At 42.4% G+C, this 26,752-nt stretch overlaps 1 protein-coding gene across 4 annotated transcripts; it reads left to right on the plus strand.

Moving 5' to 3' along the window:
* On the plus strand, positions 1 to 26,265 carry RPS4Y2 (ribosomal protein S4 Y-linked 2). Of its 4 annotated transcripts, none has more exons than XM_054545332.2 (7): positions 7 to 67; positions 686 to 763; positions 3,733 to 3,913; positions 5,611 to 5,708; positions 13,894 to 14,065; positions 24,662 to 24,819; positions 25,757 to 26,265. In XM_054545332.2, the coding sequence occupies exons 1-7, from the start codon at positions 65 to 67 to the stop codon at positions 25,760 to 25,762; spliced, it is 696 nt and encodes a 231-aa protein (XP_054401307.1). In that variant the 5' UTR covers positions 7 to 64; the 3' UTR covers positions 25,763 to 26,265. The 4 variants fall into 4 exon arrangements, with proteins under 4 accessions (XP_063577568.1, XP_054401307.1, XP_054401306.1 ...); XM_054545331.2 differs by having other exon boundaries at positions 8 to 67; positions 26,104 to 26,265; XM_063721499.1 differs by having other exon boundaries at positions 67 to 171; positions 26,104 to 26,265.
* The last annotated feature ends 487 nt before the right edge of the window (positions 26,266 to 26,752 follow it).

Raw genomic sequence — 26,752 nt, forward strand, 5'->3', positions numbered from 1 at the left:
TTACGACCACAGAATACGGTTGCACCGGAAAAGAATAGGTTCTCTTCCGTCGCGGGATTTCGCCATGGTAAGACGTCTGCGTCCTTGCTCCAGACTTATCTGCCTTCATCCTTTGAAGAAAGGCCTTCCACCTTGTCAAGCTTTCACTTTTCGGGTACACCCACTAGGCAGGTGGGAATGCTGCTGGTGCTGCTTCAGGAAACCCAATTTGGAGAGCGGAGGTCTGAGAAGAGTGCGGCTGGGGGTTCTGGGCTGGCCCTTGTGCTCGGCCTGGGGGGCCGAGGGTGCTGTTGGCACATGAGTCTTGTTAGGAATAAGCTTCCTCGGCTAACCTTATAAGTCCACCCTTGACTCCGCAGCCCAGCACTGGCTTTTTACCCGAGTTAGCTTATATCCATACGTTGAAGCAGTCTCAGATTCGCTTGGAGAGCACTGTGGACGCTGTCTTGACAGACGCCAGGGAGACTCGTGAGGTTGTCAAAGGCCTGTGAGTTATGCGGGGTTTGTTCTGGGGTCTGGCAGGAAGTAATATTTGCCCAAAACTGGGCGTGAAATAGCCTGGATTATCCTTTCTCCTCCGATCCGGTATTACCAGTTAGCAGTTCTTACAGTTGAAGATGAAGACATTTTACTGTTAACTGAGACGAGTTTCTCTGAAAAAGTTTGGTGTCTTTTTCATTTTCAGGCCCGGGGTCCTAAGAAGCACCTGAAGCGTGTTGCAGCGCCGAAGCATTGGATGCTCGACAAACTAACTGGTGTATTTGTGAGTATAACTGTACTTGCTTTTTACTCGAGGGCATGCTGTGTACCTGTGGCTTGCTATTTCGTGGGAGCACTGTTTGCTTATTTATGTGGGATTTTCGTTGGTGAAGACTTGCCGCACACGGAACTTGTGCTTGCACTGTAATGACAAGGTCCCTGAGAAAAAAGTTAGGACATCCTGTTTGGAAACAGCTGGTCGAACAGCTCTCCGACCTCAACTTTGAGCACTGTTGTGATCCATAATGTCGCTGAGAACCTGGGCGTGCCATCTTTTAGTAACTATTTAGAGCTTAATACATGCCAGGTGTTGTTATGTGGGCCCACCCTTAAGGATATGTCCGGGTACAAAATGGTTGGACAACAAAATCTATCCCTCTTTCTTATTGAAGCTGACCTGCTGGGAGGAGAGGGAAGTTACAGTATGTTCACAGGTGCTGAAGGCTGGGGGGGAAAAAAAGTAGGGCCATGGGAAGGATGAATGGGGCTTTGAGCGACCGCAGTTTTAAAGTGTGAAATGAAGAAGCCTCTTCCAGAAGAACAGAAAGACACAAGGGAGTGAACTATTGGGTAATTTTTTTTTTTTTTTTGAGACTGAGTCTTGGCTTGTCACCAGGCTGGAGTGCTGTGGTGTGATCTCAGCTCACTGCAACCTCTGCCTCGGGGTTCAAGCGATTCATGCTTCAGCCTCCCCAGTAGCTGGGATCTTTTAGTCACCACGCCAATCTAAATTTTGTATTTTTAGTAGAGACCAGGTTTCACCCTGTTAGCCAAGATGGTCTCAATTTCCTGACCTTCTGATCCACCTGCCGGCGGCCACTTCCAAAGTGCTGGGATTTTAGGTGTTAGCCATGGCGCCCGTCATATTTTCGAAAGAGCTGTTAGGCTGCTGTGTTGTGATTTATTCAAATTGTGTCATATTAAGAACCCATTTCTTGAGGCTTGTGCTCTCAAGGATTAAAAATGCCAACAGCAACAACAAAACTCCAGGATGTCAAGTCCTGGTGGTCTCCTTTGTTGTTTGAGCTCTCCACTTTAGAGGGCACTCCCTGAGCCCAGAGCTGAGGGGATTAATAAACGTGCCAAATTCCAGATAAGAAAGGGTTCAGTGACAGTGCACTGAGTCCCCATTAATAATAAAATGTATTTAATTTGAAGTTACCCTTTGTTTCAGAGGGTGGAGTAGCTGCCTTTTACGTTGAGCCCAAGATACGGTTTTAACAGTAAAGGCTACAGGGGCCCATGCAACACAGGCAAGAAATTGTGTGAGAAATGCAGGAGTCTCTTGAACTCAACCTTGAAGACCTGGCAGGATGAGGACAGTATGCCCAGAGGCAAAGGAGGCAAGCATCTGACAAGAGGCAGACTAGGCAGTTTCCACATTGGTGGTGTGGTGACAATGGGAGAGAGTGGTTGAAGCCATAAGAAAGTCTTGGGTCTTCTGAGACAGAAGGGGAGCCAGTGTGAAGAAGACAGAAGTGAGGTGATTAAGATGCCAAAAGTTTTTTTGGGCAGGAATAAACACGGGGCATCTAAGAGAAAATAATGCAGCCCTGAGGGTCCACATCCACATAGTAGGCACTTGGTAACTAACTTGCTAGATTACATAGCCTTTTCTTGAGACAGTTAGAACTCTGAACACTGAGTAGCAGAAACTTGTCTTCCTTGTCTTGGTATTTTCAGACAGAAATGGACTGTGTGTTGTCTGGGGAGCTGGATTTGCAAACTTTTTCCCTGTCAGTTTCTGCTTCCAAGTCTTATCTCTGCCACTGCCCCCTAGTATCTGACCTCCCAGGATGGGCCACTGTTCCCTCTATTGTTAAGTGGATGAGCAACACACTCTTCTTTTTTTTTTTTTTTTTTGAGATGGAGTTTCAGTCTTGTTTCCCAGGCTGGAATGCAATGGCACAATCTTGGCTCACTGCAACATCCGCCTCCTGGATTCAAGCGATTCTCCTGCCTCAGCCTCCCAAGTAGCTCAGATTACAGGCATGTACCACCAAGCCTGGCTAATTTTGTATTTTTAGTAAAGACGGGGTTTCTCCACATTGGTCAGGCTGGCTCGAACTCCTGACCTCAGGTGATATGCTCACCTCGGCCTTTTAAAGTGCTGGGATTACAGGGGTGAGCTGCTGCACCTGGCCAAGGCACTCTTTTTAAGAAGACTTGCTGGGAACTTAGTCCTCAGTCTTGTGGGCTCCACTCTTCCCCATGGTGTTGATGGAAGTATTTGGTTAATGATTGTGAGTCCATTTTAGGAGGGATAAAGCTAAAGAGGCATCTGTAGAAGCAGCTTTAAGAACAGTCTCCACTAGAAAGGAGTCCTGTGTGGTCTGAGCTTAAGAGATAATTGAGGAGTGGAGTTAAAGACAGCCCCAGAGCTTGAGACCTTTACAGGTACTGGTAGCAAATAGCCAAAGGATGATAAAACCCTAAAACTGCAAGAGTATAGGTTACAGGATTTGTTGGAGTGGGAATTTGATGACACTTAAGCTGGTGGCAAGCAGCCAAGAAAGGGAAGAGCACAGTCTGTGTTAAGAGGTGGTCCAGCAACATCGGCAGGGCTTGTGTGGGACTTTGAGGCCTAGAATGGTGAGAAAGTAGTAGAATATGTCTTCGCAGGTTGTGGGTAAAGCGTAAGCTACACCCGAGATACATGGGATATAGTGTTGTATTCAAGGGAGGTTTGAAGAGGCAGTACTAGTGGTGGTGGTGCTTGGGGCAGGGCAAAATGGGGAGGTGGTTGTGAGACTGGATTTGTGAAAGGAAGGGGCACAAAATGAGACTTCCATAGTTGGGGGTGTGACCTTCCTAACAAGACAGACCTCTCTAAATTGATGAAATAATTGCCCCCTTATATTCCTCTTCCCCAACAAGTTAAGTTCAGCTAATGCTGAACTAAGGCAAGTCATCTGCTCAATCTGGTTATGTAAGGGGTGGATCTTGAGAGATGCCTGCCATTGTCTTCTATAGGCACCTCGTCCATCGACAGGTCCTCACAAGCTGAGGGAATGTCTTCCCCTGATCGTCTTCCTCAGGAATAGACTCAAGTATGCATTGACTGGAGATGAGGTAAAGAAGATATGTATGAAACGCTTCATCAAAATTGATGGCAAGGTTCGAGTGGACATCACATACCCTGCTGGATTCATGGGTGAGGAAAGAGTTCTTTGTTTTGAAGAAGGAACAGTAGAGAAAAACAAAGTGTGAGGCTTACATGTTGCCAATGATAAACAAAACCCGACACTGAACTTTGATTTGTGCACAAGTTACTGATGGTCATTTCAGAAGGAGAATGAGGGATAGGGAGAGAGTGGCAAGGCACAAGTGAAAAGCTGGAAAGGGGTTGGTAATGAAATGGTGTGAGACCAGCAGTGGCTGCTAGCTGGCGGTTATCAAAGTTAGGTTCCTACCCTCCCAACAGAGACTGGGAGGTAGGAGCTGTCCTCAGGTGTTGGCTGGAACAAAAACAGTAAATTCTTTTGGTAGTCTCGAGTTTTCTCAGGCAGGCACTTTGAGGGCGACTGGGCTCATCCTGAGTTTTTAGCAGCCATGTTGGTGGTTCAGATCTTCATAGGCCAAGGTTGAAGCTCAGCCAAGAAGAGGGCTCAGAGGAGTCTGGCTAAGGACTGGTCAAGGAGAGAGAATCTTGCTGTCAGTGAACAGGGTTTTGGCCCTGTCTTCTCACTTTCTCTGTTGATGACCTAACCATGCTGGATCTCCAAGGATGCATTTGCAGGTTGGTGGGAGAGGAGAGTGGAGAAGGGAGAGAAGGGTCACACTCATCTAGGGAAAAAGTGTCCTGAGAGGGATGGTAGGGAAAGGCGCTGAGGAATTCTGACCTAGTGGTTTGTTCACTTTTTCTTTCCATGGCAAAAGGCTCATTACTTTTTTTTTTTTTTTTTTTTTTTGAGGTGGAGTCTCACTCTGTTGCCAGGCTGCAGTGCACTGGCTCACTGCAGTCTCCACCTCCTGGGTTCAAGCAATTCTACTGTCTCAGCCTCCTGAGTAGCTAGGACTACAGGCACGCAGCACCGTGGCCAGCTAATTTTTGTAGTTTTAGCAGAGACAGGGTTTCACCATGTTGGCCAGGATGGTCTCAATCCCTTGATTTTGTGATCTGCCCACCTCAGCCTCCCAAAGTGCTGGGATTACAGGCTTGAGCCTCTGCACCTAGCTGGTCAATACTTTTTAACACCTTTTTAGCCTGGTATTGTCCAGAAAGCTGGGGTATGTTTGGTTTATGAGAGGCGTTCCAGACCAGACTTTGCAGGATCCAGCCACTGAATTAGAAAAGACAGAGCTTTCGTTTCCTACTTTCCTTCCTTCCTTCTTCTTCTTCTTTTTTTTTTTTTTTTTGCATTTTGTATTTTGCTTTCTTTCTTAAAACCCCAAGTCCCAAGCAAGGCAGGACTCCTGATAAGGGAAGTCAGAGTCGTGGCAGGGGGTGCCAAGCCATTGACTGGGCAACCTGCAGAGTCTTGAGCCTTGTCTGCTCAAATGTGAGGACTGCTTGTTCGTTTGGTTTTCTGGTATGTGTGGGTATGCTTATGTGTGTTTTCTCCTCAGCATCCTGAGTGCATTAACCCAGAACACAGTCTCAAGCAGCCGTTGCACAACAACATAGAAAACGTGGTAGAGTAGCCATATATATAGACATTTCCTTTTGTTGGATGATATTTACTGGGACAGGACTGGGGTTGGTTGGTTTCATTCAAGCATCCCCATCAAGCGCTGGGGACCCCCAGGCTGCTAAAATGTTCTCACGTTCAGCCTGGCACAGAGTGTTCCTGTTGTGCAGGCCAAAGAAACTTTGCATTAATAATGTTCCTTATACTTGTTTGTGATCAGATGTCATCAGCATTGAGAAAACAGGTGAGCATTTCCGCCTGGTCTATGACACCAAGGGCCGTTTTGCTGTTCATCGTATCACAGTGGAAGAGGCAAAGGTACGTGAGCTTTTAAGTGAGCTTTCTAATTTTCAGACAGATAGGTCTGTTGCTAAGGTTGTCAGACGGCATTTAGGCCATATTCTGGGAATAGTGCCTATCTGCCTGTTTGTCAGGTTGTTCAATTCAGGCACGTAGGTCTACCAACACTGATAAAAGGCAGTGGATTTTCCAGATGAGGTTGTTTAGAAACAGGGTACAGAATAAGCAGTTCTCTGAGGGACAAGATGTTTCTGTACAGGAAAAGTCTGGTATTGGAACCAGGAAGGCCTGGGTAAGAATCCAGACCCTGTCATTGATTAATTATGTAACCATAGGCAACAGTATGTAGAACCTTTTTTGAGCCTTCATTTTCTCTGTAAATGGTGATAATATACTTTCTTGCCAGGTTTCTGTGACTGTTAGCAGTAGTGGTGCCTCACACTTACTAGACATCGAAGATTGTCGACTTCCTGATGTCTGCCTCAACCCTTAAACTCCCCCTTCTCCAAATTTGATGGCCAAAGTCAGTACCATCAGGGAAACTTTTCAAGGGAGTTCCTTTCTATGTGGACAGCACGTGCCTTTTTTCTGTGTAGGGAACACCTCTTTGGAAACCAGGATCACCCCTCAGTCATCCATTCCTCTTTTCCCTGGATTTAAGGTCATGGGGTGACTTCTTCCTTATTTCTCACATAACCCAATCACCTGTACAGTGACCAAATGCCATCTAAATATGAGACACATTCTATAGATGAATGTCAGTGTTTTATCAGACATTGTTTCCACTTTGTTTAACCAGCTTGCCTTTTTCTGTTATTTCTTGGGGGAAACACATTGGAGTCCCTATAGGAATTCACAAATATTTTCATATCTGGGTGGTTTCTTAATTGATCAGTTGTTTGGTTGTTTTTAACTTCTTTGGTAGCGTCCCTTGATGCAGTGTCCCATCTGTTTTTGCGGATTGTTCCCACAATGAGGTGCTTTGTTTTAGGTGGTAGGAACTAGGTCTAGCATCCTGAAGGGTGTTCAGTCACCCAGGGTGTTGGATCCTGGTGTGTCTAAAAGCTAGAAAGCACAGGGAAATCTCAAATCTAATGACTGGTTTCTGCTTTTGTAAGGAATTTGGGTCTCAAGAGACAATGCAGATTGGTAGTTCCTATGATTTTTTTTTTTTTTTTGACTGAGTCTCGCTCTCTTGCCCAGACTGGAGTGCATTGGTGCCATCCTGGCTCGCTGCAACCTCTGCCTCCCATGTTTAAACTAATCATCTGCCTCAGCATCCCAAGTAGCTGGGACTACAGGCATGTGCCACCCGTCCTGGCTAATTTTTGTATTTTTAGTAGACATGGGGTTTTACCATATTGGCCAGCTGATCTTGAACTCCTGACCTTGTAATCCAACTGCCTTGGACTTCCAAAGTGCTGGGATTACAGGCATGAACCACCATACCCAGCCATTGCTGTGAATTTTTAAATGGGGAGAGATGGAGTAGGAGAAGGAGATACTGGAGTGTTGTTAATACCTAGTACTGGTTCTACTACATTGGCCAGTCAACCGTGTGAAAAGCTTGTGTCCAGGTGAGTATCACATTGTAGCCACAGGTGCCAAATGGCTATTCTGGGTTTGGGTTAGGGTAAGGACCTTATCTTTGTGCAAGAGTTAAGAGATTTGAGGAAGTTTTGGTTGAGCTTATTTATTGGCTGGTTGTTTATTTGGACAGCTGGAAAGGGAGGATTCCCTGTCACACCCCACCCAGCGTGTCTAGAGCCACAGGTTGAAGGGCACAGTGACTTCAGAGTGGAGAATGGAGGGCTTCTTGGATTTCAGTGAATCAGGGACACACCACAGAGCCTTTTTATGCAGATTACTAGTCACCAGGTAGCACAGGTTAGTGGAGAGACAGAATATCCAAACGGCCCTCCACCCTCGAAATTAAAACTAGAAAAGGGATATTTTGTGGGTCTTGAGAAAACAGCCTGATGGATTTCAGACATAATTTTTCCCTTTAACAACTTGGTATTAGTTGAAGACCACAGAAATGGGAAGTCATTGGATTTAAGAATGGGAGATGAGGTTTTTTTTGTGTGTGTGTGATTGCCACTGCAGTGGATGGGAGAAAAGGAAAGATTTTGGGTGAGCCCATGATGAGCCTGCACATGAGTAATGGGAACTAAGGCAGTGCCTGTTCCCATTGCCAGTGGGCGTAGAGGACACACATATCACCTGGGAGATGGCAAAGAAGACAAAGGGTTTAGTGTATGCATCCCCTGCTGTGGTAGAGGGAAGAAGATGTGGGACAGGGTGACTGAGTATTTGGTGGTAGGGTAAGGAGATGATAGCTGCAGATCTTGATGAAATACATGGATGCTTGAGAGAGTTGTGGAAGGACAGTACGTTAATGCTTTGAGTTCAGCTTGCGTTGGAACTTGCAAGTAGATGATAAGACAGAAGGAAGTAGGTGCTGACTGAAATAGAGGACTGAAACACTGCTCAAATGAGTTACAGTAGAGGCTGTCTGAATAGTTGGCACAGAATCCTTGTTGACATTGAGCAGCTTGTATTCAATGATGGATGTGCATGGGGAGAGGGAGATTTCATACTGCAGAAGGTTTATGAACAGGATCTAGGTGGTGCAGGTTCTGTTTCCTGAAAAGTAGAAAACACTGGTTAAAGAAATGAAAAAGAGGAAGTCGGAGAGTAACCAACCAGAGATGTGTTTGTGGATTGTCATTCTTGAACATTAAGACTGAACCTTATAAAGGTAGTGGTTATTCCCAAAGTAGAAGATAGAGGGCGGTAAATAGAGGTAACTTTGTTAAGAGGGAATTTCTTTTAAGATAAGAGGTGATGTTTGCCCTTTTTTTTTTTTCAGACAATTGGAGTCTGGTGCAAAAGGAGGTGGTGGTCAAGACCATGAGTGTGGAGACTAGTGCTTTTTTGGTGGGCAAGGAAAAAGATTGGCGGACAGGATAGGCAGTTGAAGTTGAAGTTTCAGAAAAGATGGAACCTGGGCAATTGCATTTGTTTCTAAGGGAGGCCAGGTGGGGAGGGATTTCAGACTGGTTTGTGTGGGTGTTATACAAAGGGCAGTGGAAGCTTGAAGCTAAGAGTTCTTTAATCTGCGCTTCGAGAGGGACAGGGTAGAATGCTTTCAGTGGAGCCTCACATTTGACATTCATTTTGGAGAATGACCAGGGGCCTCACCTTGCAGTCAAGGTTGTATGGAAAGGGTGTTGATGGGGCAGGCATGTTGTAATACGTGGTGATGTGATTACAAATCATTGCTCGTCAAGATTGGTGAGCAGACAGGTGGCAGAGTTGAGGTTTTCTTTTGGTAGGGTGCTGTACGACAGCTACAAATAGTCTTTTTCTCTAAATTTCTTTGAAAAACAATAATTAAATTTAAAAAATTGAGTAACTTTTTAGATTCAAGTGCTTTTTGGGATTCATGGATGAATTATACAGTGGTGAATTTTGAGATATTAGTGCACCTGTCACCCTAATAGTGTGCAACTGTACATAACCTAATGTACCGTTGTTTGTTTTTATTCCTGGCCCCCTCCCAAGTCTCCGAAGCCCATTATATCATTTGTATGCTTTTGCATACTCATAGTGTAGCTCCCACTTACAATCGAGCACCTAAGAATTTTGATTTTTTTCCACTCCTGTGTTACTTCACTTAAGAATAATGGCTTCCAGCTCAATTCAAGTTGCTGCAAAAGACATTTTGTTCATTGTGGTATGGGGTCAGAAGATGATGGGGGAGTCACATCTTTAAAATCTGAAGGCAGTCTTTTCAGTTGTGGGGCAAAGGAAAAGTGATTGGTTTTCTGCAGATGGTTGAGGCTACCTCTATGGTACAAGGTTTACTCAACTGGAATTTCCCCTCATGAAATGTCCGGCCTGACCCTTAGTGAAGCTCTAGTTTCCTGGCAGGATGGGCCTCTGCTAAGCAAGAGGACCCAAGATCTGAATCCTGAGCTGTTTTGACCACATGAAGGTTTGGTGCTCAGGTAATAAAGTTGTTTGAGGTGAGTATGAAGAAAGCTTGCCATGGTGTTGGCTTTTGCCAGAGCACTTCTCTTAATAAAAGTGTTTAGAAGTTTTTAGCCTGTTTTAGGCCTGGTCTTGAAAGTACTACAAACCTGGTCAGTCAGCTCTGTATAAAGGTTAGACAGAATTGTTACCTGTTAATGTATTAGCATGCTTACAGGCATTTTACTCAGTTGTGGATAGTTACTGAGTATCATCTGTGTTTCAGTCAAGTTACCTGTGGATGCTTCAAGGACTGACATGCATCATGAAGCTTGGGTTAATGGTTCCAGAGTGAACCTCAAAGGATGGAGGGAGGCTACTTGGAACTGGTAGCACCTTTAAAGGGAGAGGCCATGCCTTTTTCAGAGGGTGTTTCATGCCTGCATTTAAAGACAAAGGACCTTTGGGCCCAAGGTTTCAAGTTTGATGCCATGATGGTGATATTGCTGTCATGCAGAAAGGTTTGGTTAGTGAGAGGATCTGTGGAAGATACAGGAGAAGAGTATTTTTACTTGTTTTGTTTTTGCTGTCTCTCTCCTGACCGTCAGCAGTACCTGTAAACTACTGTGACTCCTTTAGCACTGTTCTCAAAGTACACTTCACAGGATATATGTGAAAAGTGGAGGGCAGCAGGTAGGCTTTGAAGTGTGAATAGGCCTTCTATGTGTTCACAGTTATAGAACTTGCTTGGACCTGGCTTACCTGGGATATTTGGAGCTAATGAGCCAGGGTGGAAAGGGGACAGAATTAGCTTTCACTGGAAACATTTTAGAATCCCCAAGTAGGTTCAGGATGTCACATATAAAAATGTGCAGGACAGTTGGGTGACATGAATGCATTCAGCAGGCCATGATGCAAAGACTTGCCTCATGAAGTTGGAGGGGCAGATTTTATTCTGAATAGGGAGCAGTGATTATTGTAATAGGGATATCGGTAATAGGGATCTCGATAACTGTGTGTAGAGCCATTTGAGAGCTAGAGCATGGCATTTCAGAGTTCATTTCTCATGTTATCAAGGACAGAGTTTCTTAAATCTAGCAGGGAGTAGAGCTGGAGAGATTGAGAATGTCCACTAGTGGCCCTAGGTTTTGTAATACTGCTTTAGTAAGTGGTCACTGGATTGGCACTGTGAAAGATAGGGATTACAAAGGCAGGAGAAAGGAGGAAGGGGTACTGATGATGGGATGGTAACTTTTAAAGGCAAATTGCAAGTTTCCCTTCACCTAAGTGGGGATGGAAAAGTGAAGTCAGCAGACAGACTGTTTTCAAGTCTGGCCTCACTGGTGGCAGAATATAGGCTGTGGAATAGTGTTCTCTTTCTTATTATTTGGTCCCAAGGCCTTAGGAGGTATAAAGGGAAAATGTGTTTTCTCTGCCTGCTTAGTCCTCGGCAGCTCTAGGACCTTATTTACTCTAGGCTTGAACAAGCCTGGATTCTTGGCCAAGGCTCTGGTGCTTATGGACTGTAGCTTGGTAGTTTTCCACTTAGGAGTGGAAGGCAAAGAGAACAACGAGCTTTGATAATCATATTGTACCCCATCCACATGTATTCACCTGAAGCTGGCAGGTTAGTAACCTCTGTGCCCTTAGTATGCCATTTATTGTCTGAGGTGATTCTGCTTGGCTGCTCAGGGAATCTCAGAGACCTCCTTCAGCACCCTGGTCACTCTGTCATGTCCATATTCTCCTTCTGCCTCATCACACTTAAGTATTTTGCCTGCTGTAGCATCATAGCTTGTTGATTTTCTGTTCTGGTACGTAATCCTATATGCTGAATTTTGTGGTATATTGGATTTGGATCTTTCTTCCCTTATGGGGATATTTATACGTGGTTGGAAGGAGTGTGCCAAGTTTTATTGAGTATCTTGATGACAGCATCCCCTGACCCTACCTCTGCACACATAACCTTCATCACATGTTTATGAATGCCAAGTACTTAAACAGCCCTGGGTGTTGAGTCCATTCCCATAGTCACCTTGGTTTGCAGTATGTTTGCTTTGCTCTCCTGCCACCATTCACTCCCTGTAAGTCCCATCCAAACTTGTCTCACGGGCCCTAAACTTTCAGAGGACTTCTGCTATGCCTTACTGTGACAGGTAGTAGAACAAAAGTTTTACACACTGCGGCCTTTTTGTATGTATGCAGGCAAGTTTCTGATGTCTTGTCCTTTAGAGTCAAACAGAAATCTGGACCCAAAGGTATTCTTAAAGTTAATTTGGGGGTGGTACTGGCAGGGCAGTGGGAAAGGAGGATGTGGGTTTTCCTTTTGAAAGAAAAGGGCTCAATCAGCTTAATTGTCCCTTGGACTACTTCTGGCTTTCTTTAAGAGTTTTAGTTGGTATGTTTTCACACAGTGTCTGGGAGTTTCTTCAATTTCTGCATTTGTATGGGACCTCTCTTTCATCTGAGGTTTTCAGTTGGTTGGTCCAGTAGGTAGTTCTGATAGGGGAGTTAGGCAGCTTTCATTTCTGTGCTTAACTCCCTGGCCAAGAAAGCTGAAAATGATCTTGGGTTTGTATTTGTAGTGGTGGTAAATGTGAGCTGGTGTTGGTAAACAAACTGAACACTCACTGAAGAGAATGCCTGGGGGGTTGTGTCAACTGTTGAACTTTTGAGGTAGAGAGAAGAGAGTGCACTCATTAGATTGACTGCCTAGGAGCCAGGCCTTAGGATGGATAGCTGGGCTTGGATATGCCTGGCTGGTGAATTCTAGATTTACCTTAACTAATAGAGTTAATATGGCCTAAGTTCCACATGTGGAGTATCATCACTTTCTTGGACTGCTGGGTTATATTAAATGGTCTCACATCTCCATAGCACCTTGAATAGTGTTGGATCTGTAGTAGCAGCAGAAATAATATTAGCTGGCATTAACTGCTTTGCTGGGTCCTTTATGTTCCTTCATCTTATAAATGTGTTACATATAGGAGTGTGCAATTATTATTCCCATCTTGTCCTCTGAAGCTTAAGGGGACAGTATTTGAACTTGGGGCCTTTTTATAGGAGTGGAGCCCAAGATCTGGCTACTTTACTTACCATGTCTCTTTTCACACCTCCTAGGCAGGTCAAAAGCAATGACAGAGACAAGTTGGCAAATCTAGTCAGTCCTGAGAGCCCAAAGATGAGGGAGAGAGTGCAATATCTGTAGAGGAAATGCAGGAGCTGATTTAAAAAAAAAAAAGTAGTGGCTCCTGGAGTTCATTTATTGTGCCCTTTTTGGAGGGTTTCTCTCATCTTTTCATGAGGGGTTTTCTGTTACCTGGCACTCTACGTTTGTCCTTGTCATTTTCACATTTACACAAAACTTGCCCTGAGAAGCTTTTTCTCCCAGTAAAGCTAAAAGAAAACCCATTTTGTTACTTCTGAGCAGTGACACTCTGTGGGGAGCCTGTGATACATAGGGTGGGCATTAACAACCACAAATGGGTTATGTTCATTTGAGATTACAAAGTATACCATTTGAAGCTCCTGAAAATTGTTTCTGGAACATAATGGGGCTTGGCTAACTGTTGGGATGATACACGTACTTGGTATGAGACATTTTGAATAGCTTCTGCTGGTAGATGTCATTTGAACTGTACCAGAGCTCAAGGACCTAAGGCAAGTAGATAATGGGATGTGGCCCTTAAAAATCAGGTGAGGAAGAGCAGCATTTTGTATGGAAGGTATCTAGCTGGCTGGAAAAGCTGTTTTTACCTAACCCGGTCATCAAAGCATCATGTTTTTAGCAGTGGTACAGTTAATTTTGTTGCTACGGCACTATGTAGCTGCCTTTCCAGAGCTGCAAGATAAGAGTTCTCTCGGGAAAAATATCCCTGAGGAGAAAATGATAGACCAGTCAGTTGATTCTGTGTTACCACTCAGATGTACAGGCAACAAGCTTTTGGCCTGTGATAAAGGACCAGAAGTTAGTTCAGCTGAGTACTCCTCCAGTAGCCACCAGAGGGTTCTGAAACAGATTCCCCCTTGGCGAGGTTTCTCAGGTGTCTCAATTACTAAACCAGTATGGCAGACCATCAGCTTTGTGACTGGTTAATATATTTTTCCCAAGAGCACTTCCTCTGACTAAGGAAATGCTGAAAATTGGTGGGATAATAATGATTGGGTGACTGCTTTCGGCTGAGTTTGTGTTTACATGTTAAATTGGTTTTTCTTGTTGTGTGTATAGTACAAGTTGTGCAAAGTGAGGAAGATTACTGTGGGGACAAAGGGAATTCCACACCTGGTGACTCATGATGCTCGAACCATTCGCTACCCAGATCCTCTCATCAAGGTGAACGATACTGTGCAGATTGATTTAGGGACTGGCAAGATAACCAGCTTTATCAAATTTGAGACAGGTAAGTTGTTTTTGTTTTGTTTTTTGTTTTTTTTTTTCCCCTTGTCTTGTTGGCCACCTCCCTTGCCTCTTCTTTACCTATCTTTTCTTTCTATTTTATTTTGTTTTATCTGTATTACCATTGTGATCGGAGAGAACATATTTGGCTCTCCCTAAGAGACAGTATGTTGCCTCATGGTCTCTTAGGTTTGCAATGGGTTCTTCATTCTGAGTAGTGGTGTGACATCCCTTTGGGCTACATCCAACAGCCCGGCCTCTTTGAAGAATGTAAACCATAGCTGTGTAAACTCTGTGTCCATTTGGTTTGTCATCAGAGGGGAACTTTATTTTAAATGTGTAAATTTTATGTGTATTCCTTGAGGTAAAGGGCTGAAGTTGTCCAGATAACCTTAAACTAGTGATGAGGAAAAGATGTGTCTGCAGATTTGTTTCTCCTCCCTTCACCCCAGGCTCTGACTCCTCACAGGTTTACACCCAAGTGCTTGCTAGTATTTGATGTGCTAATAAAGTAAAATATTTTGCCCAGTGTGTTTAACAGAAATTTCTGGAAATGCAGAAACACTGAAAGAATAGGATAGGCACAACAAACAGTGACAACTCCTTTTTCTGCCTGTCTTTGATGACTTTGCACTTTGTTCTGTTGCTTATGTGCACCCCCACAGTCCCCACTTAGATCCTGATTTAAGACCCAGCCGAAGTCCTCAGTTGCCTTGCTGTTTAAAGAGCCCAAGCTGGCTGTCTTGAATTCAGTACTCCACACACTGAAGCTATCTGATTGTTGTCTGACCACTATGACCTTGTGCCTGTGCTGCCTGCACTCCTGGTATTTACTGTTGAGCTGGAAATGTTAGGCAAGAATGTTTGGCTGTGAAAGTTGAGAGGCCTTCTCATTAGGGGAAAACATTGAGAGAGGGGATATTAAACTGGATGTTTCATGCTTATGATGTCTAAACCTGTTGATTTCAGTGTGACCAAAATCACACTAGACATCATGCATCTCCCAGTAGTGGCAGTGCACAGTACCATTCAGGAAGTATTCTTGTCAAAGAATCAACACAAACTTGGATAAAGGGAGAAAAGAAAGCATGTATATATTGGAAGAAGCTTAAGACACCCAGCAATCATTTGCAGAGTGACTTAGCTTTTTGAGAGGCTTGCCAAAATACTTCAGTTTCAAATGATTTGATACTGGCCATTTGTTTCTAAGTGATCCAATGCAGCACTACATGGGTAAAGATGAATCAACACTGGCCATGAGTTTTCAAATGTTTTGAAACTGGAGAGTGGATAGGTAGGAGTGTGTTATGCTTGTTTGTCAACTTTTGCATAACTTTGAGAATACTTTTTAAAATGGACATGGACTTCCTATCTCCAATTAAATGGAATATTTGCCATTTATTTATTAAATGAATTTCCCTGTTAAAAATTCAACAGATTTTTATCCCCCACCTAACTGTATTTGAAATATATAGATCTTTGTTTTACATGAAACGCTTGGTTTGCTTATTTGTTTATTACTTGCTTATTAAGTTTAATCCTGGGAGTTTACATAAAATAATTTCACAGAGCCAATATTCCTGGTAAGAAGAAACCAGCTGAATAAGGGCAAAGGTTTCTTTGTAGTTCTTGGTTTATTTGGTTTAAAATGCCTAAGTAATTTTTAATTATGGTTAAAAAAAAGATATGTCATGAATTTACCATCTTAATTATTTTTAACTGTATGGTTCATTAGTGTTAACTATATTTACATTGTTGTGTGGCAGATCTCCAGAATGCCTACATGTTGTAAAACTGAAACTCTGCCCATTAAACAACTCCACCACTTCCTCCTCCTCATAGCCCCCAACCACCACCATCCCACTCTGATTCTGTGAATTTGACTCCTTTGGGTTTGTCTTAGTAAGTGGAAATCATAGTGATGGTCTTTGTTTGACTAGTTTACTTGGCAGTGCATAATGTCCTCAAGGTTCATCATCCATGTTGTGGCATGTGACAGTATTTCCTTCCTCTTTCTGAGGCAGAATAATACTCAATGGTATGTACACTACATTTTGTTTATCCATTCTTCTGGATGGGCATTTTGGTTGCCACCACCTCTTGACTGTTGTGAGTAATGTTGCTGCGGACACGGCTGTGGAGATAACTCTCCAAGATCCTGTTGAATGTTTTTATATATATACTCAGAAGTGGGATTGCTGGATCATATGTGATAATTTTACACATATTTTTTTGAGTAATTTTTGTGCTGCTTTTCATGGCAGCCCCACTATTTTACACGCTCACCAACAGTGCACAAGAGTTTCAGTTTCTCCACATTCCTGCCCACACTTTGCTGTTGTTTGCTTTTTATTTTTTTTTCTTTTTTTTTTCCTGCTTTCTTGACAACCCTGATAGGCATGAGGTCATATCTCATTAGTTTTTGTTGTTGTTTTAAATTTGGGTTTCTGTGATGAGTAGAGATATTGAGCATCTTTTTGTCTGCTTGTATGTCTTTAGAGAAAGGTCTCATTTGAGTCCTTTGCCCAGTATTTAGTCAGGTTGTTTCTTGCTATTGCATCATAGGAGTTCTTTAGATATCAGATGTAAGATTTGCAGATGTTTTCTCCCATTCCTTAGGTTGCCTTTGCACTCTTACTGATTGTTTCCTTTGATTGGTAGGCATTTTTGAATTTGTCTATTTTTGCTTTTGGTGTCATATCCAAGAAATCATGTCCCTAATATCATGAAGCTTGTGGTCCTCTGTTTTTGGCTGTGGAGCTTTATAGTTTGAGGCCTTATGTTGAATCCATTTAGAACTGATTTTTTGTATGGTGTAAGGTAAAGTCTTACCCATGTTGTTCTTTTACATGGGGACCTAGTTTTACCAACACCATTTGTTGAAGCAACTGTCCTTTCTCCATTGAGAGTTCTGGGCACCCTTGTTGAAGATCATTTGGCCATATACCCTTAGGTTTATTTCTGGGCTCTATTTTCTTCCTTTTGTTGTTTGTCTTTTATGCTAATACCACACTGTTTGATTGCTGTTATTTTGTATTGTGTGTCAAATCAGAAACTGTGAGTTATCCAACTTTGTGCCTGCCTGCCTGCCTGCCTTCCTTCTCACTCTGTCATCCAGGCTGGAGTGCAGTTGTTCGATCACTACTTACTGCAGCCTCAACTTCCCTAGGCTTAGATAATTCTCCCATCTCAGTGTCCTGAGTAGCTAGGACCACAGGCACATGCCTCGCCACACCTGGCTAATTTTTGTATTGTTGTCATAGAAATGGGGTTTTGCCAGGTTGTTTACACTGCTCGAACTCCTGGGCTCTGGTGATCAACCTGCTTCTGTCTCCCAAAGCACTGGGATTGCAGGCAGGAGTTACCACACCCAGCCTAGGTTTTGTCCCTTTTGTTAATCTTTTTTTTAAAAAAAAAATCAACCCTTAGCTTTTTTTCTGTTCTTCTTTTTTTTTCTCTTATGTCTGCTCCAATCTTTATTTAATTTCCTTCCTTCTGCTAACCTTGGGTTTATTCTGTTCTTTTTCTAGTTTCTCATGATCTAGTTAGGTTTTGATTTGAGGTCTTCTTTTGTAACATAAGCATTTTTGAGCTGCCTTGTCTTGTGTGAGAGTTTTTGACTTATAGTCTGTTTTTTCTGACCAAGTTTGGTCAGCCCTGCCCTCTTTTGGTTACCATTTGCCTGGAACACCAGCTTTAGTCCCACACTTTTAGCCTATGTGTGTCATTAAATCTAAAACTGGTCTTTTGTTAGTAGCATATGGTTGTACCTCGGTTGGTTAGTTGGTTTTATTCATTTAGCTAGTCTGTGTCCTTAGATTGGGGTGGGGAGTTAATTTATTTACAGTCAATAATTACTGTTAAGGAAAGCATTAGTGTAGCTTTGTTGCTATTTTCTGTATGTTCTGTATATATTTCGTCCCTATTTTTTCTCCCTTATTACCTGCCTTTTGTGTTTTAAAGAATACCTTGAATCCTTTCTCATTTTATTGTATCTGTCCTTCCTTGGTTATTTTCTTCATGGTTACCAAGGGAATTACATAAATTACCTTAAATTGAAAACAATCTGTTTTCAGCTGTTAATTGCATCTCCATATCTCCTCAGACCAACTTTGTTATTGATGCCACATGTTAATCTTTTTCTATTGTGTACCCATTTACATTGGTTTATGGTGGTTCTTATGCTTTCATGTTTTAAATTTTATATCAGATGTAAAAGTGATTTGTAAACCATTATGATCCAGGATTCTCTATTTTTCTGTATATTTACCTTTACCAGAGATCTTTATATTTTCATATGGTTTTGTGTCTAATGTCCTTTTGTTGGCCACTTGAAGGATTCCCTTCAGCGTTTCTTGTAGGGCAAGCCTAGTGCCTTTTGTTTATCTGGCAAGGTCTTATTTTCTTTAATTTTGAAGGACAGCTTTGCTGGAAATGGTATTCTTGTGAGGACTGAACTCTGATTTTTATCTTGCCTAAATTCCTATCTAAGGGGTCTGGGGAATCATGCCCTACAAATGGGCATGCTTATCATCAGATGGGTTTTATTTAACCCTACATATTATGACTTACTTTCCAGCCTGACACTGGCATAACATTTCAAGACAATGGAGAAAATTAAAATATTTTACCTCAAAGCATGTTTCTTTGCCATATTTTGAAATGGCCCTGCAAAGCTATTCCTTGTGAGGGGAAAATCTGTATTTGTAAAGAGTCTGTCTTCATGTAGCTAGATCTTTTTCTTCTAAATCTTTCCAATCTTAAAGAGATTAACTAAAATCTGAATCAGAAACATTTGTCATCTCTTGTCTCTAAGGGCAGCCATTATAAGACTTCTTCAACTTTGATCTCCACCATCTTTTATCTTAACTAAAACACTCCCTTTCTGTCAATCCCAGGTCTTTAGGCAAACTCAACTTAGGGAAACCAGTTGTCAACCAGAAAATGCAGAAATTCACCAATAGCCTGGACCACCCCACCCCACTTTGAGATGTCCGCCCTTTCTGGACCAAACCAATGTGTTTCTTAAATGTATTTGATGTCTTATGCCCTTCTAAAATGTATAAAACTAAGCTGTGTCCTGACCACGTTGGGCACATGTTCTCAGGACCTCCTAAGAGCTGTGTCATGGACTATGGTCACGCATATTTGGCTCAGAATAAATCTCTTCAAATATTTTACAGAGTTAGACTCTCTTCATTGACACTTGGAGTATGTCATCCCTCTGTCTTCTGGATGGCAGAGTTATCAGAGATGATCAGAAAAGTGCTTATCTAGCAGGAGCTCCCTTGTACATGATTCTTTCCCAGATTCTTTCTGTGACTTGACACTTTGATTATATTGTCTCTTGATGTGTGTCTCTTTGGGCTTATTCTAGTTCGAGTTCAGCTTGTTGAATTTGTATGTCCATCTTCTTTCTCCCAACTGGGGAGTTTGGGCCTTGTTTTTTTTTTTTTGAGACGGAGTCTTGCTCTGTCACCGAGATGGAGTACAGTGGCGCCTTCCGGGTTCATGCCGTTCTCCTGCCTCAGCCTCCCCAGTAGCTGGGACTACAGGCGCCCACCACTGCGCTCGGCTAATTTTTTGTATTTTTAGTAGAGACGGGGTTTCACCGTATTAGCCAGGATGGTCTTCATCTCCTGACCTCATAATCTGCCCACCTTGGCCTCCCAAAGTGCTGGGATTACAGGCGTGAGCCACCGCGCCCAGGCCATTATTTTTTTTCTAGAAGGCTTTCTGCCCCTCCCCCTCTTTCTCCCAAATCCCCGTCTCATATTCTGTTTCTGTCTCTTCTCCTTGTAGGACTCTTGTAATTTGCGTATTGTCGGGTAATTTGTGTATTGTTCCTCTTGATGGTGTCTCATACTCCCTTCCTTAGGCTCACCTTTCTTTGTTTTTTTTTTTTTTTTTCTTTTTGGTCCTCTGACTTGTTAATTTCAATGGCCTGTCTTCAAGTTTGCAAATTCTTTCTGAACCTGTGAATTTTTCAATTCAATTTAAAGGTATTCAGCTCCAGTTTGATTATTTGTTGTGGGTTTCCTTTACTTTGTTTAAGTGTCATGTTTATGCGTTGTTTTTCACTTTTGTCTATCTGTGTTCCCTTAGTTTGATGTGCATCTTTAAGATGGTTAGTTTGAATTCTTTTTCAGGTAACACATAGATCATCATTTGTTTAGGTTCATTTTTCTAGAGAAAAACAGCCACCTCTCCCAGTCTCTACCAGGTATCTTCATACAGGGATGATGACTTTCACCAGTCAGCCAGGCTGGAGGTTCTGGGGATCTCTCAACTCAGGACTTGTGTGTCCACTTTCCTGGTTGTGCTTCTGTGAAGCCCCTAACCTCTTTCATTCCCTGATGCCTGTCTGTGTAGTACGGCCTCTCTGGTGCTGTAACAACTGTCCTGTCCCCCCAGCACCCGCAGAGCTTTGTTTTTTTTGTTTGTTTGTTGTTGTTGTTGTTTTTGAGACAGAGTCTTGCTGTGTCACCCAGGCTGGAGTGTAGCAGCATAATCTCAACTGCAACCTCCGCCTCCTGGGTTCAATCATTCTCTTGCCTCAGACTCCGAAGTAGCTGGTATTCTGGGCACACACCACTGTGCCTACCTAATTTTTTGTATTTTTAGTAGAGACAGGGTTTCACCATATTGACCAGGCTGGTCTTTAACCGCTGGCCTCAAGTGATCTGTCCACCACAGCCTCCCAAAGTGCTAGGATTACAGGCCGGAACCACTGCACCCCACCTGCATGTCTTGCTTCTTTCTCTGAGTCCCTCAGCCTGGGTGTCCAAACTACCTTCCTTCTCAGTACTGACTCATGTAAGACAGAAAGCAGTTTTTCAGGCAGCTTTTGACCCCTTGAAAAGCCAGAACGACACATGAATGGTTCTCATTTCTCTTTCCTTCCTGTGGGAGATGCCAGGATTTTGGTTTTTTTTTTCCCCCAAATGTGTTATGCAGTGCTGGGGAAGTAAAACATCTTGTGCAGGTAAAATGCCACAAATGTTTCTATTGGTCTAGTGCTGCTTTTTTTTGGCTTTGCACTGGCCTGGGGTCCTGCAGCCTCTTAACTTATTTGTGGAGTCTTCACCAATGCAGTTTGGTTGCATATGTTGTTGTGAAATCTGTGTGTCCAGTGGGGAGGGAGAGCCTGGGGCCTCCTCTTGTGCCATTTTGCAGATGTCTGCTGTGTTATTTATTTATTTATTTTTTTAACATTTTAGTTTTTATTTGTTTCCTCGGTGGTTTTGAAATAAAGCCACATCTGGTTCTGTTATTTTTAAGTGGTTGTGCTCGTGGTTACGGTGTGCATATTGAAATCATCCAAGCTCAGGATTAACCACCTTCTTTATCCTGCTCTGGGGCAGTTAGCAGGACATGGGTGGGAATATCCTATCTGTTTCTCCTTTTACTGTTCTTGAGATTCTTGATGGGTTTCATGCATCTGGGTTGGCACCCTTCTAGAAGATTATGTTTTCACATACTGCTTTGTCCCTAACCTTCCTCTCACCTTGGGTTTTGGGACTTGCATTTAACTTGTATTAGAGCTTCTCATTGTAGACCCAGTCACCCAGTCTTCTGTGTTTTTCATCCTTTGTCTTTCCATGGTGCATCATGAGCATATCTTCCCAGCACCTTCTGTTTTTCCGATTCTCTCTTCAACTAATTGTAGGCATGTTTCTTTAAACCTATTCCTTTCCATTCTTAATTTTGTTCACTAAATTTTCATTATTTGATTTTCAAGTCCACCAGGTCACTCTACAAAGATGGGCTTCTTGTTGATTTACATTAGTTTTGTTCTGTTTTGTTTTGCTTTTGTCCTTGTAGACTCTTTCAAGGCAGTTCCAAGTTCTGCATTTGGTTTGATGCTGTGTTGATGATGGTGGTTCTTTAATCATGGTATCTTAGTTCCTTCCATGCTAGACACTATATGTAAAGTATTGTTAGTGAGAACAATATGAGGTCAATTTTTTTTTTTTTTTTTTTTTTTTTTTTGACACAGAGTCTCGCTCTGTTTGGAGTGCAGTGGCGTGACCTCGGCACACTGCAACCTCCACCTCTGGGGTTCAAGCGATTCTCCTGCCTCAGCCTTCCGAGAGGCTGGGACTACAGGTGCCCACCACCATACCCGGCTAATTTTTGTATTTTTAGTAGAGATGGGGTTTCACCACGTTGGCCAAGCTGGTCTTGAACTGCTGTCCTCAGGTGAACCGCTGGCCTCAACCCCCCAGAGTGCTGGGATTATAAATATTGAGCAACTGCGCCTGGCTAAATCCTGTATTTTGTTAGTAGGAAGACAAGGTTGTTTTTGGGCTCATGTGTTTGTGAGGGTCCTGCCTTTGGGGTCCAGCTTATGGTGGGAAGGGTCTCCTGTTAGAGCTTTCACTCAGAGACTGAACCTGGGTCTTTGATTTCTATTCCACTGTCCTTGTGAGGCCATCAGAAAGAAAGCCTCACAACAAAAGTCTCACAAAAAAACAAGAATCTCACAACAAAAGTCAACATTAGTTTCCACTCAGTCTGTTTTTCTGAGAGTTGTCTGATAGACATAAAGAATAGATCTGATACATTCAAGAATTACACTTATGCTTGTGAAGGGTCTTAGCTTTCAACCTGCATTTACTAGTGTGCCCTAGTGGGAACTTTTCTAAATGTCAGGGGCTTTTTATTGGAACTTAACACACCTTGAAAGAATCAGTGTTTTCATCAATTTATACCCTTTCTTCACTTTTGGAAGCAGTGACAAACAAGTGAAGGGAAGGAACTATTATTAACAGTTTGAATTTCACCATGAGTAACTTAGTTCTGTTTTTTCCCTGTGCGTACTAAGTCCGTAGTGTTCCCATCTAAGGACTCTGGAAAATGAACTGCAATACCTTTGTGGACCTTATTATTGACATAAGCAGCACGAGGCATTTCTGCTGCTCTTTGGCAAGTACTGATTTTCTTTTACAGGAGTCTCTACAATTGGGTCTTTTCTATAAAGAACAAAACACCAAACTTTCAATGGCATTTCATCTCACCTCTTTTTTGGGTGTCATCTTCTGCTTATCAGCTAGAACAAACATGCATTTTGTTACTGAGCAGGTGTTTTTATCCAGATCTTCCTAAACTCTGCACTAAATCATAGTGTACAAAATTTTTTTGTAACTGAGGATGTTGGGTGTTGCTCGTTTACTGTCTTCTCAGTGGTTGCCACAAGGACCCCAAAGAACTGGCCAAGTACACTGACGTAAGAAACAAAATCTTGGGCTGTTTATGTGATTTTTCTTATCTTTCAGATAGGGGTCTGTGGGTACTTTCTTGTGACTTACCTGAACATTATTGGGTATCCATACAATCTGGAATAAATGCAATACCAACACTTAACACAAAATTACTTTCAAATCACTTCTCTTACTCTCAGTACACTTGCTAATGCTGAGGTAAAACCTTTGGTCCTTTTAATTCTTGTGGCTTCTCACCATGCCAAAACACGTATTTCCCGCTGGCCCTGGATTTCAGTTAAAAATCTGCATTTTGGATCAACAAATATCTTTGTGGTAGGGAGGGTCAAACTGCAGAAATCTCTTTGTTCATTGGAAATCTCTTTGTTCATTGTCAAATCAAAGAATTTTCACTCTAAACATAATTTTAATTTTCTTTTATCCCAGGGCCTCATCTTTAAAACCTTCAGGTTGAGTTGGTTTCTTCTTTTTCCTATTAGTTTTTGAGAGCTCAGTAAGTGTTTGTGCCCTTGATTTATGTTTTTCCCCTTGATTTATAGGTTGCAATTTCAAATTTATCCTGGAGTTTTTTAGGCTAGGTTACTAGTTTATGTTTTGTTTTGTTGGCATTAAGACAGGGCTGCATTCTCTGGCTTTGGTGTGTTTTCATTTTAAAAAAGAGGACATGTCCTTGATTTTTCTTTTTTTTTTTTTAATGTGTCTTCACATAAAAAAGTGGACTCATGGCTGAGTCTTTATTAGCTGTGGTTTGAGGGAAACTCTTTCTTAAAACATGCTTATCTGTGGTAAAACTTCCTTGACATGGTGGCCTGTGCCCTGTATAGGATGCTTATATTAGGTGGCTCTGTCCCACAAAAGTAAGTCCAGATATCTGAAATGAATGTATTCTTCCAGGAGCCCTGTGACAGCCCTCAGAACATTGAAAGTTTCCCCCTCTAGAAATTGGATTAGCTAGCAGTCCAGTTAAAGGCCTTTCATTATTGTCTAGTGTCTTTCTGATTAGCCTGAATTTCTCTAGTTCTCCCTCCCTCTCAATCATTCTTCCTTTCTCCCCACCCAGTACTCTTCCATGCCATCTTTGTCCCCTCCACAAATGATTATTTATTCAACCTTTGAAGAATTATTGTTGGACAAACAATGCAGGGAAAGCTTGTCATTGGAAAAGTCCTTAGGGGCTTGCCTTAAAATGCTGATTGCAGTCTACTTCACAAAAAGCATGTTCATAGTGACAAGAGTTCTTGAAATTACAGTTTTGGAATGATGCTCCATTTTTTGGTCCCAGTGAGCCCATCTGTGTTAAATTGGATTTAAACGACAGCAAGCCTCTATCTGGTTTTAAAATGACTCCTCTCATGTTTATTTTCCTTTCCCTCTAGGCAATGTATGTATGGTGATTGGTGGAGCTAACCTCGGTCGTGTTGGTGTGATCACAAACAGGGAAAGACATCCTGGTTCTTGCGATGTGGTACATGTGAAGGATGCCAATGGCAACAGCTTTGCCACAAGGATTTCCAACATTTTTGTCATTGGCAATGTAAGACTTACACTCTCTTTACTACTTTCTAAGAAGACTCACCCTAAAAAGCGTAAAGACCTGCATCCACTATTGGTGTTTGTCTGTTGGTTCTTGTCGTTTTCCTGTGTTAAAGTGCACAGAGTGCAGCAAGCTCTGTATTTAGTCTCTGACCAGAAAGAATACTAGATCTAGAGCCTTGCGCCTGCCTCTTAAGGAGGTCTGTGTGAAGTGCCGGCACTGTCACATAACAAATTAAGTTAAACTCAGCCTTGCAATTTCTGCAGGGCTATACCACTGTTATGTGCTGGATTAAGGTCACTGTCTGCCAACCCCTCTGAGACTACATCATATACCTCATTATTGAACATGTATTTGATGATGGAGATTGATGTAAGGGACTATGAGTGAGTTGCTAATATGAGAATAAGAGCATTTACAAGCCACATACCGCTTGTTAGTTTCCTTTACTCATTCAGAATGACCTTGCTCTGAAATCTTTTGAGAGCTTTTCAGTGAAGGAGCACCTCTGGAGTCACACAGTATCCTCACATGAGAGTCCGTTACCCTGTGACTTAAGGAAGGGGCAAGGGATTTAATCAAAAGCTTTTCATCAAGCAATTCAGCCTTGGGAGCGGTATCTTAACACTTGTACCCTGGCAGCTATTTGATACTTGAGAGATGATACGGTACAGAGGGGAAGCCTGCTGTTGCCTCTTTGCTGTGTCACTTGGCAGCTCTATAGTTGGGCCATTTCTCTTCTTAGTACTGAATTATGACACCTCATTCTGTACCTTTGAAAGCAGGTATATCATATCATCTGGTGTTTCTGAAGGAATTGAAGGAGTGAGTAGATGCATGTGAAAGCTCTGTAAAGCTTATGACAGGGAGCTGACAGTTCTCCACTTCAAAACAATGAGAAGCTGAGGTTAATGGCCTTTTTTTTTTTTTTTCTCAGCACTGAGTGCCTCATAGAAAAAGATGTTCCTGAAAAGCTTCTTGACTGATTGCTTCACACAAAATAGAAGCAGGAAGACCTGTATTCAGCAGCTCAGCAGTGGGGAGTGGGAGGAACACTGAGAGGCAGACAACCTCTCAGGAAACATGTATAAGGAAATTTTTATTTTGTTGGGAATTTTGTTTGGCAGTGTTCCGTTAGCTGCCCCTTAATGTAAAGGAAGGTACAAGGCATGTGTGTTTTGGTGAAGTGTTGTTTTTTTTTCGTCTTTCCCTCGAGCTTTCTTTCATCTCCTCCCTTTTCATCCCTTTCTTTATGTACTTATTTTATCTCCTTCTCAATTGCAGGGTAATAAACCTTGGATTTCCCTGCCCAGGGGAAAGGGCATCCGACTTACTATTGCTGAAGAGAGAGACAAGAGGCTGGCTGCCAAACAGAGCAGTGGCTAAATTACAGTAGTGGCATATTTTTTTCTTTGCACAAATAAACAATGAATTCTTGTTTCCTAATGTGTATGTTTTTTTCTTTTTCCCTTGTGGATAATAGTAGGGTTTGAATTTTGGGCCTGGTCTTGGCACCATCTTAAGATCTCTAGGTACCACCCGTTCTTTCTCTGACCCTCCAGGAAATAAACCTTTTCTTTCCTTCTCTCATACATGTTACCCACATCTTCTCTGTGGGCAGAATGATGGGAATAACATCAATAAATAAAGTGCAGAAAATGTGATATTTTTGGCTGCCTGAGAGAATGAACATTAGTTGAAATCATAGAAGAAAAATGTGTTTGTGTTAATTAGGGAGTTTTTAAGTAATTTTTCATGCTTTACCATGGTTATGCTTTTTCTTTTTCTTCCCCCCACTTCCCTCCTCCCTTCTTTTTTCACCTTGTAGAATTTAGCACACAGTTTTTTGGTCCAAAGTCTGGCCTCTCTCTCTGAAAGGACTGCGTTCTTTTGTGGAAGCTCTGGGGAAGGTGTTAGTTTCCTTCTTCATTAA

The sequence above is a fragment of the Pongo abelii genome, chromosome Y (assembly GCF_028885655.2).
Source record: "Pongo abelii isolate AG06213 chromosome Y, NHGRI_mPonAbe1-v2.0_pri, whole genome shotgun sequence".
In the NCBI taxonomy this organism is placed as follows: domain Eukaryota; kingdom Metazoa; phylum Chordata; class Mammalia; order Primates; family Hominidae; genus Pongo; species Pongo abelii.